The sequence below is a fragment of the Henckelia pumila genome, chromosome 2, assembly GCF_033568475.1.
Source record: "Henckelia pumila isolate YLH828 chromosome 2, ASM3356847v2, whole genome shotgun sequence".
Taxonomy (NCBI): Eukaryota; Viridiplantae; Streptophyta; class Magnoliopsida; order Lamiales; family Gesneriaceae; genus Henckelia; species Henckelia pumila.
In genome coordinates this window covers 117,353,446-117,365,965 of record NC_133121.1, presented here as the reverse complement: position 1 = coordinate 117,365,965, position 12,520 = coordinate 117,353,446, and the positions used below count along the sequence as shown (strand labels likewise).

Genomic DNA, 12,520 nt, shown 5'->3' with positions numbered 1-12,520 from the left:
TGGGCTTAAGTATGTTAATGGGCCAGTCTCAATGTTAATGGGCCAGAATTTAAGAAAATGGGCTTGAGTGTTAGGGCCAGCAGTTCAGTACAACCCATGAGAAATTGCATGTGTCCTGAATATATATTTAGTTATTTTTATGCATGGAAGTTATTTTTTTATATTTATATGTTAGTATGAAATAAAATTAAATATATATGAAGGACACACATTTTATTTAAGTACATGCATTCATGAAATAATTTTTATGCATGATTTAATGTTTAAGGTTGAGCAAAAGAAAATATTTTATGTTGGAAGTTGAAGTAGTGTGACAATTTAAGGGGGACTCGTCCCCATATGTGAACTATTGAAGGGCAGTTTACTGCCAATTTAAGAGGTGATTCGTCACCGCCACGTACGTTGGTTTTCACGTTGATCAGTATTTAATGTATGATTTAAGGTTACACTATGGATACAACCATGCGATGTTAGAAAATACTTTGCTCAACAATGTTTATGTATTATTATGATATTCAAGTTTAATTTAAGTTTATGTTATGTTCATGATATTTTAAGCATGCTCATTCATGTATATGTTATGTATTAGTATTAAAGTGATTTAAATTATTTTAAACCCTTGTTATGTTAGCATGTTGGGCCTCTAGGCTCACTACACCGGTATGGTGCAGGTGAGTACGTAGAGGACATAGTACCCACCGGAGGCGAGGACATATGAGTGGACATGCAGTGATCCCCCGCGGCCGTCGTCTGAGTCTTTATGATTATGTTTTTATGGAATATTAAACATGTCGTTCTTTTTATTCATTTTCAGTGGTTGGTACTAGTACATATTTTTATTGAAATATTTTCAGTGCATGCAAACTTTTATTTAATTGTTTAGAACAACATTTTTATTTAATGTATGACTCAGACATTTAATTTATTAAATGTTGCATTTTATTTGAGCTATTTTTAAATCTGTTTATTTTTGTGCATATATGTATGGGCATGTATGTACATCTATTTTAATTAGTATTTTAATAAAAAAAAAAAAAATTCCGCATTTATTATTAGTAGTAGATGTTTCAACTACTCTCGCCCAAGCACGCTTAACTGCGGAGTTATCCGGTGCATTAGTGCTGGTATGATAGCACCCAAAAAAAAAATGAATTCTTTATTGTTTTGTATCTCGAATTGCGGATCGAAGGAACAGGCGCTGCACTTTCAAACGGACATAACTTTGGATTGGTTGAGAGTTACGGGAGCTTCAGCCTGCTCACGCGAAACTCCTCTCTATACCTACAACGCGCATCTCGGTCTAAGAGATGGAGACGCTTGCAAATTTCAACCCGAAGATGGTCTTTCGGGGAGTTTTTCCCTTAGGACGTGCTGGGACCCACCGAAGCGGCCCGCGTCACCTACCAAACTAATCTGAAAACATTTATCTGTTATAAATGAATCAGATCTGTAAAGCCATGAATGAGAAAATTCATAAGAATTTGAAGAATTCCGCAACCTGGTATCAAAGCGGGGTTAAATAAAGCAGATTATTAATGTCTGGATTAACTTTAGATATTGAGATTAAAAATTTATTTGATAAAATAATCTTACTAAAAGATTTACGTCAAATAGATCAATTATGAAATAAAATAAAAGATCTCCAAACTTTTTATTTCAAAAATCATAAAAAAGAACATTTTTCAAGCAACTGGAAAATGATAATTCAAATTTCTGAAAACGATGAAATTGAAGACATAACAATATGTTATGAATAAGAACAAACTTTGTTATCGAAATCCGATCAACAAAAACAAAATAATAAAAGTAACAATTTTTACTAAATGAAAAATGTAGGAAAATACAAAAATGAAAATCTTTAATTTATATTCTCAAAATATAAATTTTGATATAGAAAATTGTGAAAACAATTTGAAACATCTTAAAAATTATCAATCTTCAATTGATAGTTTCGAAGATTTTCAGAATTTATTAGAACAGATAGATTCAACAAAAAGGCTTTTAATAGCCTTAAAAAAATTAAGAAGTTCTATCATCTGTTAAAATGACAGAAGTAACAATTCCAAATCAAAATAGTCAGATTGATGAATCTGAAGAGAACCAAGAGTATAATTTGAATATTATATTTAATCAGAATAAGTTTGCTGAGATACAGAAAACAGTGTTTTCTAATTCAAAAACAAATCTAATAGACCAACCAGGAATATTAAGCAAGATTTCAAATTTTATTAATCCTAAAAAAAATTTAATTTATTATTTGATTCGTACAAAAGAACGATCTTGTAAAATAAATAACGAATCAAGGTCTAATACTCTGAAGTTATTAACAACTCAAGATATTGATACCATCATGGCAAAAGCCAGTGAAAAAGAACGATCTGAACTGAAATATGTTCACATTGGAGGAATCGAAATAATAGTATCAGCTCATTACCGAGAAGGAATAGATACACCAATTGAAATCACAGTTCGTGACAAAAGGATACGTAATTTTGAGGATTCTATCCTTGGAAAAATTGAAGGAAACTTATGTTACAAAAAAAATGAAATTTTGTATTTATCCACAATACAATATATCTCTTTTTGATAAAAACATAAATGACATTTTAACATTAGATTATTACTTTTATAGAAATAATCTTATGTTAACAGAAAACCATCCGATCAATATAAACTATGTTGTCGGTTTAGCAATAAGTAATAATTCTCAAACAGGAATAATTTCAACAAAACCAACTATTTCTGTTGAAAGAATGTTTGAAAATATTACAAGAATTGAACACCCTCGAAAAGCATTTATTGAAGAAATAAATCCCTATAAAAGTTGGAGTTCAGATGACCTCCAAATCACAAAACAGTCTGTACCAAGAAGATCATTATCATTTTCTAGAAATGATGAAGATATTCTTGAAAATATTGGAACCATGAATCAAAATATTCTTAAAATTAAACAAGCTATTGTTAATGAATCAACCTCATCGCAATGACGTCCTTAATAAAATTAGAAAAAGATCTAGGAGATTTAGAAAATAATATCAATAAGATCAATCTCTCAATACAAGAATTAGAGAAGAATTTCAAAGAATATATTGATTTAGCGACGACTAGATCAATAATTGAACAGGAAAGACATAGTAATGAAATATTAAACTATCTTAAAAAAGTTCTTCCAATAGATAAAGGAAAAAGAAAAATGGAAGAATAACCACCATTCAAAATTGAATCATGGTATAGAAATCCCCTTAGTTATGGCAAACATAAGTATGGAGATGTTTAGTGAAACAGACTCATCTGATTTTGAACAAATAGGAGTAAATACAGAAGAATTATATCATTCACATCAGGAATCAGAACAATACAAAGATATGGATATTTCAGAATCAGAATCTGAAGATGATTCTAGACCACGATTAAATCTACGAACGAATGTAGAAGGTAGTGGTGGAAGAGATGATGAAGAATTTAAATATAACAGAGACCAATACTCTGGATCTTATAAAGATGTTAGAGATATTCTTAGAGAATCAAAAACATCAGGATTTGTGAAACAGAATATCTTAGATTTAGGTTGTTCAACAGCCAAAGAAAGAAAATCAAAGATATATCATTGGGCAAATGAACTATCAGTACAAATTCAATTAACACCATTATTAGACAAAAGTGAGAATATTCAATTTTTAACTCATGGGATGATAAAAATGACATTGGTAGGAGCAGTAAGAACTTGGGCTGAAAACCTAGTAATTCCTAATCTAGCACAAGGAATGACAGGACATCGATATTTCGAACTATTTGTTGATGCCTTGTACCAAGAATTTTTAGGAGTTTCTAATAATGATGCTAATCTGGTAGCTAAGAACATAGAAAAAAATAGAGCAATTTTTTTTCTAGATAGTATTAAACTATGTAATTTATGTTATCTAGAAGAATTTATATGTGATTATGAAACAAACTATTATCAGTTAATAGATGCTGATAAAAAAGAACATTATAAATTAAGTATTTTTAATAAAATATCTAATATACCAATAAATAGTAAAGATGAATTCTTAACTAGCGCTTATGCCAAAACACTAGGAGGAGCTATTAAATTCATTAAAGATGTTATAACAAAGAAATGTCATGAAGTAATATTAAATAAAAGAATATTCAGATCTTACAAACAAAACAATAAACTTTGTTGTGACAAAATGGAATTCACAGTAAAGGAATACGTTTGCAAAACAAACATGTCACACAAACATTTAAAACGACAGAAACAGAATAAATTTAATAAACCTTATAAATCTTTTAATAGAAAATTTATTCCCTATAAGAAAAAGAAATTTAAAAGGAATTTCTTCAGAAAACCTTATAAAAGAAAATTTTATAAAAAATTTAATAACAAAAAACCACCTTGCCCAAAAGGTAAAGGAAAGAACTGCACATGTTGGTTGTGCAATGGAGAAGGTCATTATGCAAATGAATGTCCAAAACGAAACGAAAAAAAAAGAAAAAAAAAGTTAAACTTCTTGAAGAAATATATTCTATTGGATTCTATCCAGTAGAAACAATTGAATTTTCATCCGACGATGAAAATATTTATTATCTTGATGAATCAAGTGAATCAGATTTTGAATCCGATTCCACATTTGATCATTCAAGAAATAATAATGATTAAAATAAAGACAAGGACATTTTCGGAAAGACAAATATAAAGAGTAAATTGAAACTTATGTTTGATTTAGGGAGTTATCTACAAGTTGCCCTTATTTAATTACTAGAAGGATTTAAATTTGAAATTTGGTGTGATGATTTAGTAAATCCATTACATAAATTTATTTATACTATTGTTCCGGATATTTTTCTGGATTTTTTTTTTTAGATTAATCATTTTTTAAAATTATTTTGATTTGTATTAAAATAAAAATAATGTCATCATTACAATCTGACATGAGGTCAAATTATAATATGATTAAAGACATGTCATTCTACCAAAGTTACTTATTATAATAATATATCTTAACAAGATAGTAGGATTTAATTAATATTCTAAAGAACCTCTATAAACTATAATGTTAAATTTATGAGATATAAAACTATCTCAATATTATTTACGGTTAAATCCAATAAATTTTATTGCAATCTTATCATATTTAACTAGTCATTATAATTATTTATTAATAGTGTATATCTCTAAAATCTATACTTTTTTCTTTACAAACTAAATATTTAATTTTTTTAATCTCTAAAATCTATTTTTTGATTCTAAAAAAATAATTAATTTTAATGCATGCATACAAGAGTACTTGTGTGCCAAACACTACCAGTTGATGTTTAAAGGAAATGAATTTATTTATTTTTATTTCTCAATGTAATTACAAATCCCTATGTGCATCAAATTCCAAGAAATTATCGATAGGTTCACGTGAATGCTGACAAATTACAGATTTATTAGGAATAGTTATGAATGTGCTAAGATGACCGATTAAAAAGAAGACAGAAATTCGAAATCTTCTCGGGGATAATTTGTTGAAATAGATCTTTCATCTAACTGGAATTATAAAAACTATTAATCAATTTGCTCAAATCTTTATGCAAGATTCAAATCTTACCAATTGCGTGAGATATTTAGGTTTATATAAATCCGCCATTATAAAAATAGAGAGAGGAAATTTGTACAAACAAGAAGATAGGTTCTGACGAAATTTATGTTCCAATGGGAAATGCTAAGAAGTAATATATATTGGTAATTTCGAAAAATATAATAATATTCAAATATGTTAGAGATTTTAGTAAATTATTAGTTAGTGACTTTTTTTAAAAAAAAGAAAAAAAAATCATTAGTTAGTGACGTTAACGACAAAAAATCATTAGTTAGTGACGTTAACGACAAGTGATATCTACCGTGCACATTAAATTTGAAAATATTTTCATTTTTTAAATTAAAAATAAAAAAATCCCCAAATTAACCCATCCTTTTAGCCCGACTTAAAATGGAAAAAAATTATCATCCCATCGAGAATTTTCACTTATTGAGTTACTAATATATGATAATAAAGGTTTATGTTTATGCAACATTAATGGCGACAAAGAAAGTTTATACAAATTATTTTATTTTAGCCTTGAAGTTAGCATATGATGTTATTTCAAGAAAACCTCTTTAACACACCTTTGAAGGTCAATTACACGTTCATTGGATCAAAAATGTTTTTATCCCCTAAGCAGATCCAAAAGACCATATAACAGTCCAGAAACTACAATGTAATTCATATTTCATAACCAAAAAGAAAATTAAATAAGCTTCTTCTTTTCAAAGAAAGACTTTAAATGCCATAGCTGCAGCCCTGCCACAGAGAGGCAGACAGCAAGGGATAGAAAGCTCAACCAGGCCATCTTCGAGTTGGTTGATCTATTCAGGAACTGCATCTCTTCTTCCCTACAATAACCATAAATAAACATAAATATGCAATGGAAGTATAGCACAATTCTTCAGAGTTGAAAATGGTGAGGTTAAGTTCATTAAAAGAGCTTTACCTCTCACGTAGATAGAACATCTCGTCATGTATCGATTGGACCGTATCAAACATTTTCTTCAATTCTATTTCCATTAACTGTGAACATGAAAAGAGAGAAGGATTAAAATAGAAAGGATGGTTAAAATCCATTTCGTTATTCCACAACAGAGAGTTGAAGCAGATCGAGCTGCTCTGCTAACGAGAGTTCGCACCGCATTGAAAATCTGGATATGTGGGTGACTAATCAAATTAAATCTTTTACACCGAGTGGGCTGTAAATCTTGAAATGCTTCTATGTCTGAATCTATGCATGTGACAGTACATCGTGACCAAACACTACCAAGCATTCTACAACCAGCTCTTGGCTCACTTATTTGAGTTAGTCGATAAAAGGACAAACATGACACCGTCAAAGTAGAAATATATATACAATCACAATCTCCTGCTAGTTGTTGAGAGGATCTGACTTATCAAACAACCCTATATCTAAAGTTTCTTACAATGGCAGATCCATGAATTTGGATGAGTGGCTATTGAGAGTAAGTGGCCACGAAACTTACACGTTTATCGAAACTAAAAATTTTGAATGTTTAAGTTGAGAGGAGGGGGGGGGGGGGGGGGGGGGGGGGGTGAGAGAGAGAGACTGCCCCTGATCACCTAGATTACCACTGGATATGCGGATGGGATTGACTAAGGGAATCCCAAGCTTCTACTAATTAAAACAACCTCATAAAAAAGTGTCGATGAAACTAGAGAAAAACTTAAAAACTTGAACTATAACTCGAAAATGGAGAGATTTCAAGTTCTGGGGTCACTTTCACATTTTTATCAATGGTAAAAAATTATGAGTTCGCTTCCATCAGTAGCACATGTCAGCAAAAAACCGCAGTATATCGATGGATGTAGAAAATGAAACACAACTTACTTCAACAGAACCCTTCTTTGCAACATTTGTCCAATCCTTGGAAATAACACCAGATTTCCAATCAAAATCAACTGTCATGGTAGTAGCAGGTTTGTGATCAGAAGCGAAAAAGCAAGCCATGTAGTCACCCTCTTCAGGTGCATGAAATGAATACGTTCCCTCGCTGACATGGTCCGAATAGTGATAATTGTTTCCATAAGCAGATGTTACCTACAAGCACAAATAAAATTTAGATACATATAAATCATCCACGTAAAAGAAACATACGAAAAACAAGGAGGATAATCCACAAAAAGTGCAACACACGAGCCTATATCCCACTAAACAGGGTCGGCTATATAGATCTCCCCCCTCGCCATTGTGCTCTGTCTCTTATTATAAGTGACGAAAACAGCAGAGGGAAAAAAACCAGCCATGCACGTCGGATAAACCATTATCAGTAAGCCCCTATCTCTAATAACATTTCCTAAGAAACATATAACAACGAACAACCAAGTAATTCTAAAAAACATGGTCTGCTAAGCGAGTCTTAAACAAATAAACAACCAAGAGATGAATTTCCAAAGCCTCATTGCAGACAAAAACAGTCCCAAAAGAAAGTATGTCTATTAAGGTTTTCTACAAGAAATTAGCAAAAGAAATATTCTGATAGCGTTGACAACAGAGGGAAGAAAAAGATCGAACCTTTTTTATGAACCATAAAAATTAAAACAAATTTTTTGATTTATGAACTTTCTTCAAACAAATTTTGCAAAATAACCTTCAAACACAAAAGAAATACAAAAACAAAAGAAAGAGAAAAAACTGAAGATTATATTTAAAAATCACGGTCAAACAAATGTTATTTAGTTAAATCATTCCTTATTTATCCACGGGGAGATTCAATGATATATCAAACAAAAGATAAGCTTTTACAATCCGTTCCATGCAGAGACTAATTCTGAACTCAATTACTACACTAAATCATGAAAGCAACTAATTGCGAATTGATTTCGTGCGTTAACAAAATCATTGTACACCTAAAACTAGTTTCTCCCACACAGCAAAAATGATCCGAAATAGAAACGGCACGCACCAAAAGAGACGAAATTGAAGAAAATTAAACCAAATTAAAAGATTATAAAACGTTATTCCCGATATTTAACAACCAAAAATTCCTAAAAATTCCAAAATTAAAAAGGTATGAATTCAAATATTACCCGGACAGTGACTTTGTGAGAATCAGGCAAAGGTTGACCCTCATTAGGGTTAACAATATGATACTTTCCGACAGTCATCGCTTTGGCCTTTATGTCTTCCGATATACACTTGGTGTGACCCGATTCCAGATCGAACCGAATCGACTCGACCCGAAACCACATCAAGAGAGCAGTCACTAAAATCAAGAAAAGACTCTGCCTTTGAATTCGGATACCCATATCCAATACTACGATTTTACAATCAAAGATTTGAAAAAGTTCGTGGATTCCACTCTATGAATGTTTGAGATTGAGATTCAAAACTTGAAATGGGTTTTTTGCTGCTTCAAATTTAACACAGAAAAAAGTAAAATTGATTCCCGTTTTTAGGAAGATGAAATCAGAGAAGCCAGAGTCGAAAGAGTTTTGCCGCTGATGAATAATAGGCTAATTCTCAATTTCAATAATTTAATTGATTTTTTTTTTATATTAGGTAATTTGGATTGCTGGCGAGTTTGTAAGAAATAGGTGTCTTGACCAATCATATCATTCCACGTTGGATCAGAGATGTCGAGTAGGTTTTATGTATTTTTGTTCCTTGTTTTTTTCACTTTAAAAGGGAAAATTAGTATATATATATATATATATGGCTCGAAATGTTATTTGATTAATCTTAAGAAAAATTACATTTTTAACAAGAGAAAAGGGTGAGAAAAAAATATTTAAACTGATAAACCGACACCAAAAACTCCAAAAATTATTTTTATATATCAAATATAGTCAGTTTTTCCTACGAATTTTGTGAGTGTGCCACGTATGCAAATATAAACATTTGACTGTAACTTTTTTTAAAAAAATTGACTGTAAAAACGTGTAAAATATATCTAACTTGTCATTATTAAAACAATGCGAGTCTCGATTTAACCTTTAGTTCTGGCATCTTTGATTCAATGCAACTAAACGATATCAGTGGAAAATGAAGTAAAAATTCTTTAAATAACATAAACGCATTATTCAAGTCATTAATTAAGAATTCAAAGCAACAGTTTTACAAGATAAAATCGAAATTTAGAAATTGAAATGAAGTGGAAAATATGAATAATGGTGCTGAAATTTGCAAGTACATGTTTGCAGTTCCACTGGAGTGTTTGAGTTGTCTTGTTTTTCCTTAGTTTTGTTCAATCTTCTCAACACTTTGATGCTTCTCTTTGCACGTACGTACGATCTTTATCATGGTATCATCATAAGCCTGGTCAATCCTACAATGGTTTAAACTTTAAAGTTGCATTAAATCAATAGCCTGAAAAGGCATTCATTCACATATTTTTTGGGGAAATTAAAAATATTTTTAGGGCTTACGTATATATATGAAAGTTAATTTGTGCAATGGTAACTCCAAGAAACGTTGAGAGACGAGGTCAGAATGGATACAAAAAAAATAAAACATAATTAGAATAATTTAATCCCACTCAAGGGGCCGGTGTATACATATTAAGTTACCTATCTATATATATTTTGCTCAAGCGATATACGGACTCGAAAGATATTCTCTTGCCATAGGCATCTTAATTCAATTCCCTTTTGGTTAATGATCTTGGATGCAAACTGCTACGAGTACTTTCAATGTTTTGGGAATTTTCTGCGGATGACATATGCAAATTCCTTATAAAACTATAAGACACATGAACCAACGAAAGTATATATGTTGTTTTCGAGTCTTTCAGTATGTGAAATATGCATGTTACTTATGGCCTGATATATAGAGTATGATAATATAAGTGCATGGTCCCTTTCAATTTCGATGAAAACGGCTAAAAAAATGGAGAGTTCGCAGATCGATCTTCGACTCTTTGGTTGAATATTGCTATTGTCATCGTGTTGATTTATTTATTTATAATTAAGCCTTACCAAAATACGTACATCAATCGCATGATGTAAAGGAGTTTGATAGATTCATTTATACCAAAATACATACATGCTATAGAAATATATATATATATATATATATATATATATATATAACCAACAGGAAAGGCTATACCGCATGTCAAAAACGGACAGAAAAATAAAATGGCTGCTAATTTTCAATGATTTAATATCGAAGTTGGGATTAATATAATATATGTTGTATGATATATGACCGTTAATATAATTATCGTTTCATCACCTAATTGGTTGATCGGTAGCAATTTTTCAGCCAATGATCGAGTACTTCAATAGGCAAGTATAGCTGATACAATTATGGAGAAACCCGAAGAAGTTAAGAAGTTAAGAGGGTTAGTTAGTTGTAATTGTAGTTACAATAGTTTAATATAAATAGGAGAAAGAGAGATGCTTATTGTAATTCAAAATCCCTAGCTCCTTTCTTGAATAAGATTATCTAATTAATTTTTGCTTCAATTTTATCTTATCTTGGTCCATTTTCTTAGGTGACTAGCTAGCGATCTCGAATTCGCTCTGATATCATTAGCCTATAGGATATTTTACAGCACACATATATAGATCGATCGATAGACATGCACAAGGTTATAAAGATGATCATCATAATGATGATCAAATGCGAGGGGATGGATGGCTAGAGATAAAATTAAAATAAATAAATAAAAAAATAAGAAGAAAAAAAAGGGATCACATATACACGGTTACACCTTTCTCAAACGTAACTAGACAAAATTCATCCGAAGTAAGATCATAATGTAATGAAAGAATTATGATGTGGCTATTCAATACAATTATTCGACACTCATCAGTAATTCCTGACAAAAAATCTCCATATTACAGCTTATATAAAAAAAAAATTAAATTGTTCTAGGATCCGGGCTCGAATTATAAAAATTATTTTTTATTTTTAGATATAGATCATTGTTTTCACTTTTTTTTATATAAAAATACATTTAATATTGATAAAATAAATAGCAATATATAATAAATCACTTAAATTAATTAACAATCAATATCATATCATAGTAATTAATAATACTACAAAAAATATGGATTTAAAAATTTTTCATTTAAACGAACATGCATGATATTGATGACAAAATTCATGTAATTCAAAAATTTAAATCAAACCGATCATACCGAATAAAAGTGATTATTTCTGGTTCATAATTTATTTGTTATTTAGCTTCATAAAATCTGATTATTCTTATATCAAAACACATTGACTATTACTAACTCGATCAGTACGATTAGGGGTGGGTTTTCGGTATATCGTATCAAAAATATTGGTATGAAAAAAATTCATATCGATACCGATATCGAAATTTCGAAATTTTGGTATGAAAAAAATCCATACTAATACCGTGTAGATACCGAAAAAATATTCGATATACCAAAAAAATGTATATATATCGAAAAAATTTCGGTACGGTATCTTGAAAAGTCGGTATTTTGGGTCGGTATGCCAGCCCTAAGTACGATCTTCTAAACTATTAGGCACCGTTCTGTTCACGGTATTACTAATATATGTATAACTCATCTCATCTCATCTCACGTTCTTCTCATCATATTATTTATCTATATATTAACTATTTATTTTACGTCAATCAAATCATTAATTATTTATATCACATCAATCAAATCATTGAATTCAAATTACTATATTACCCCTTATAAATAATATACTTTTTATTTTATTTATTGTTAAAAGGACAAAATAGCCATTTAACATTTTTATATAAAATTTAATCAATCAAATCAAATAAACCATAATCTATCAATCAAATTCAATACAATTTTAACTATCATTTCTTATTTATTTTTTTTATTACATTATACTACTTATCTATATATTACTTATACCATACATCAAATCAAACGGTGCCTAACTAAAATATGATGAAAACAATTGGATTCAATATCTCAACATAGAAAAAAACCATCAATTCTATCCAACTACTCTTAAGAATAATAATCAA

At 29.9% G+C, this 12,520-nt stretch overlaps 1 protein-coding gene across 1 annotated transcript; it reads right to left on the bottom strand.

Annotated features, from left to right (window-relative positions):
• Window positions 1-6,109: 6,109 nt before the first annotated feature.
• Window positions 6,110-9,060, bottom strand: LOC140882580 (transmembrane emp24 domain-containing protein p24delta7-like). The gene is made up of 4 exons (XM_073288663.1): window positions 8,622-9,060; window positions 7,423-7,632; window positions 6,517-6,593; window positions 6,110-6,418 (listed from the first exon to the last, which is right to left on the bottom strand). The coding sequence occupies exons 1-4, from the start codon at window positions 8,838-8,840 to the stop codon at window positions 6,274-6,276; spliced, it is 651 nt and encodes a 216-aa protein (XP_073144764.1). The 5' UTR covers window positions 8,841-9,060; the 3' UTR covers window positions 6,110-6,273.
• Between the last annotated feature and the right edge of the window lie 3,460 nt (window positions 9,061-12,520).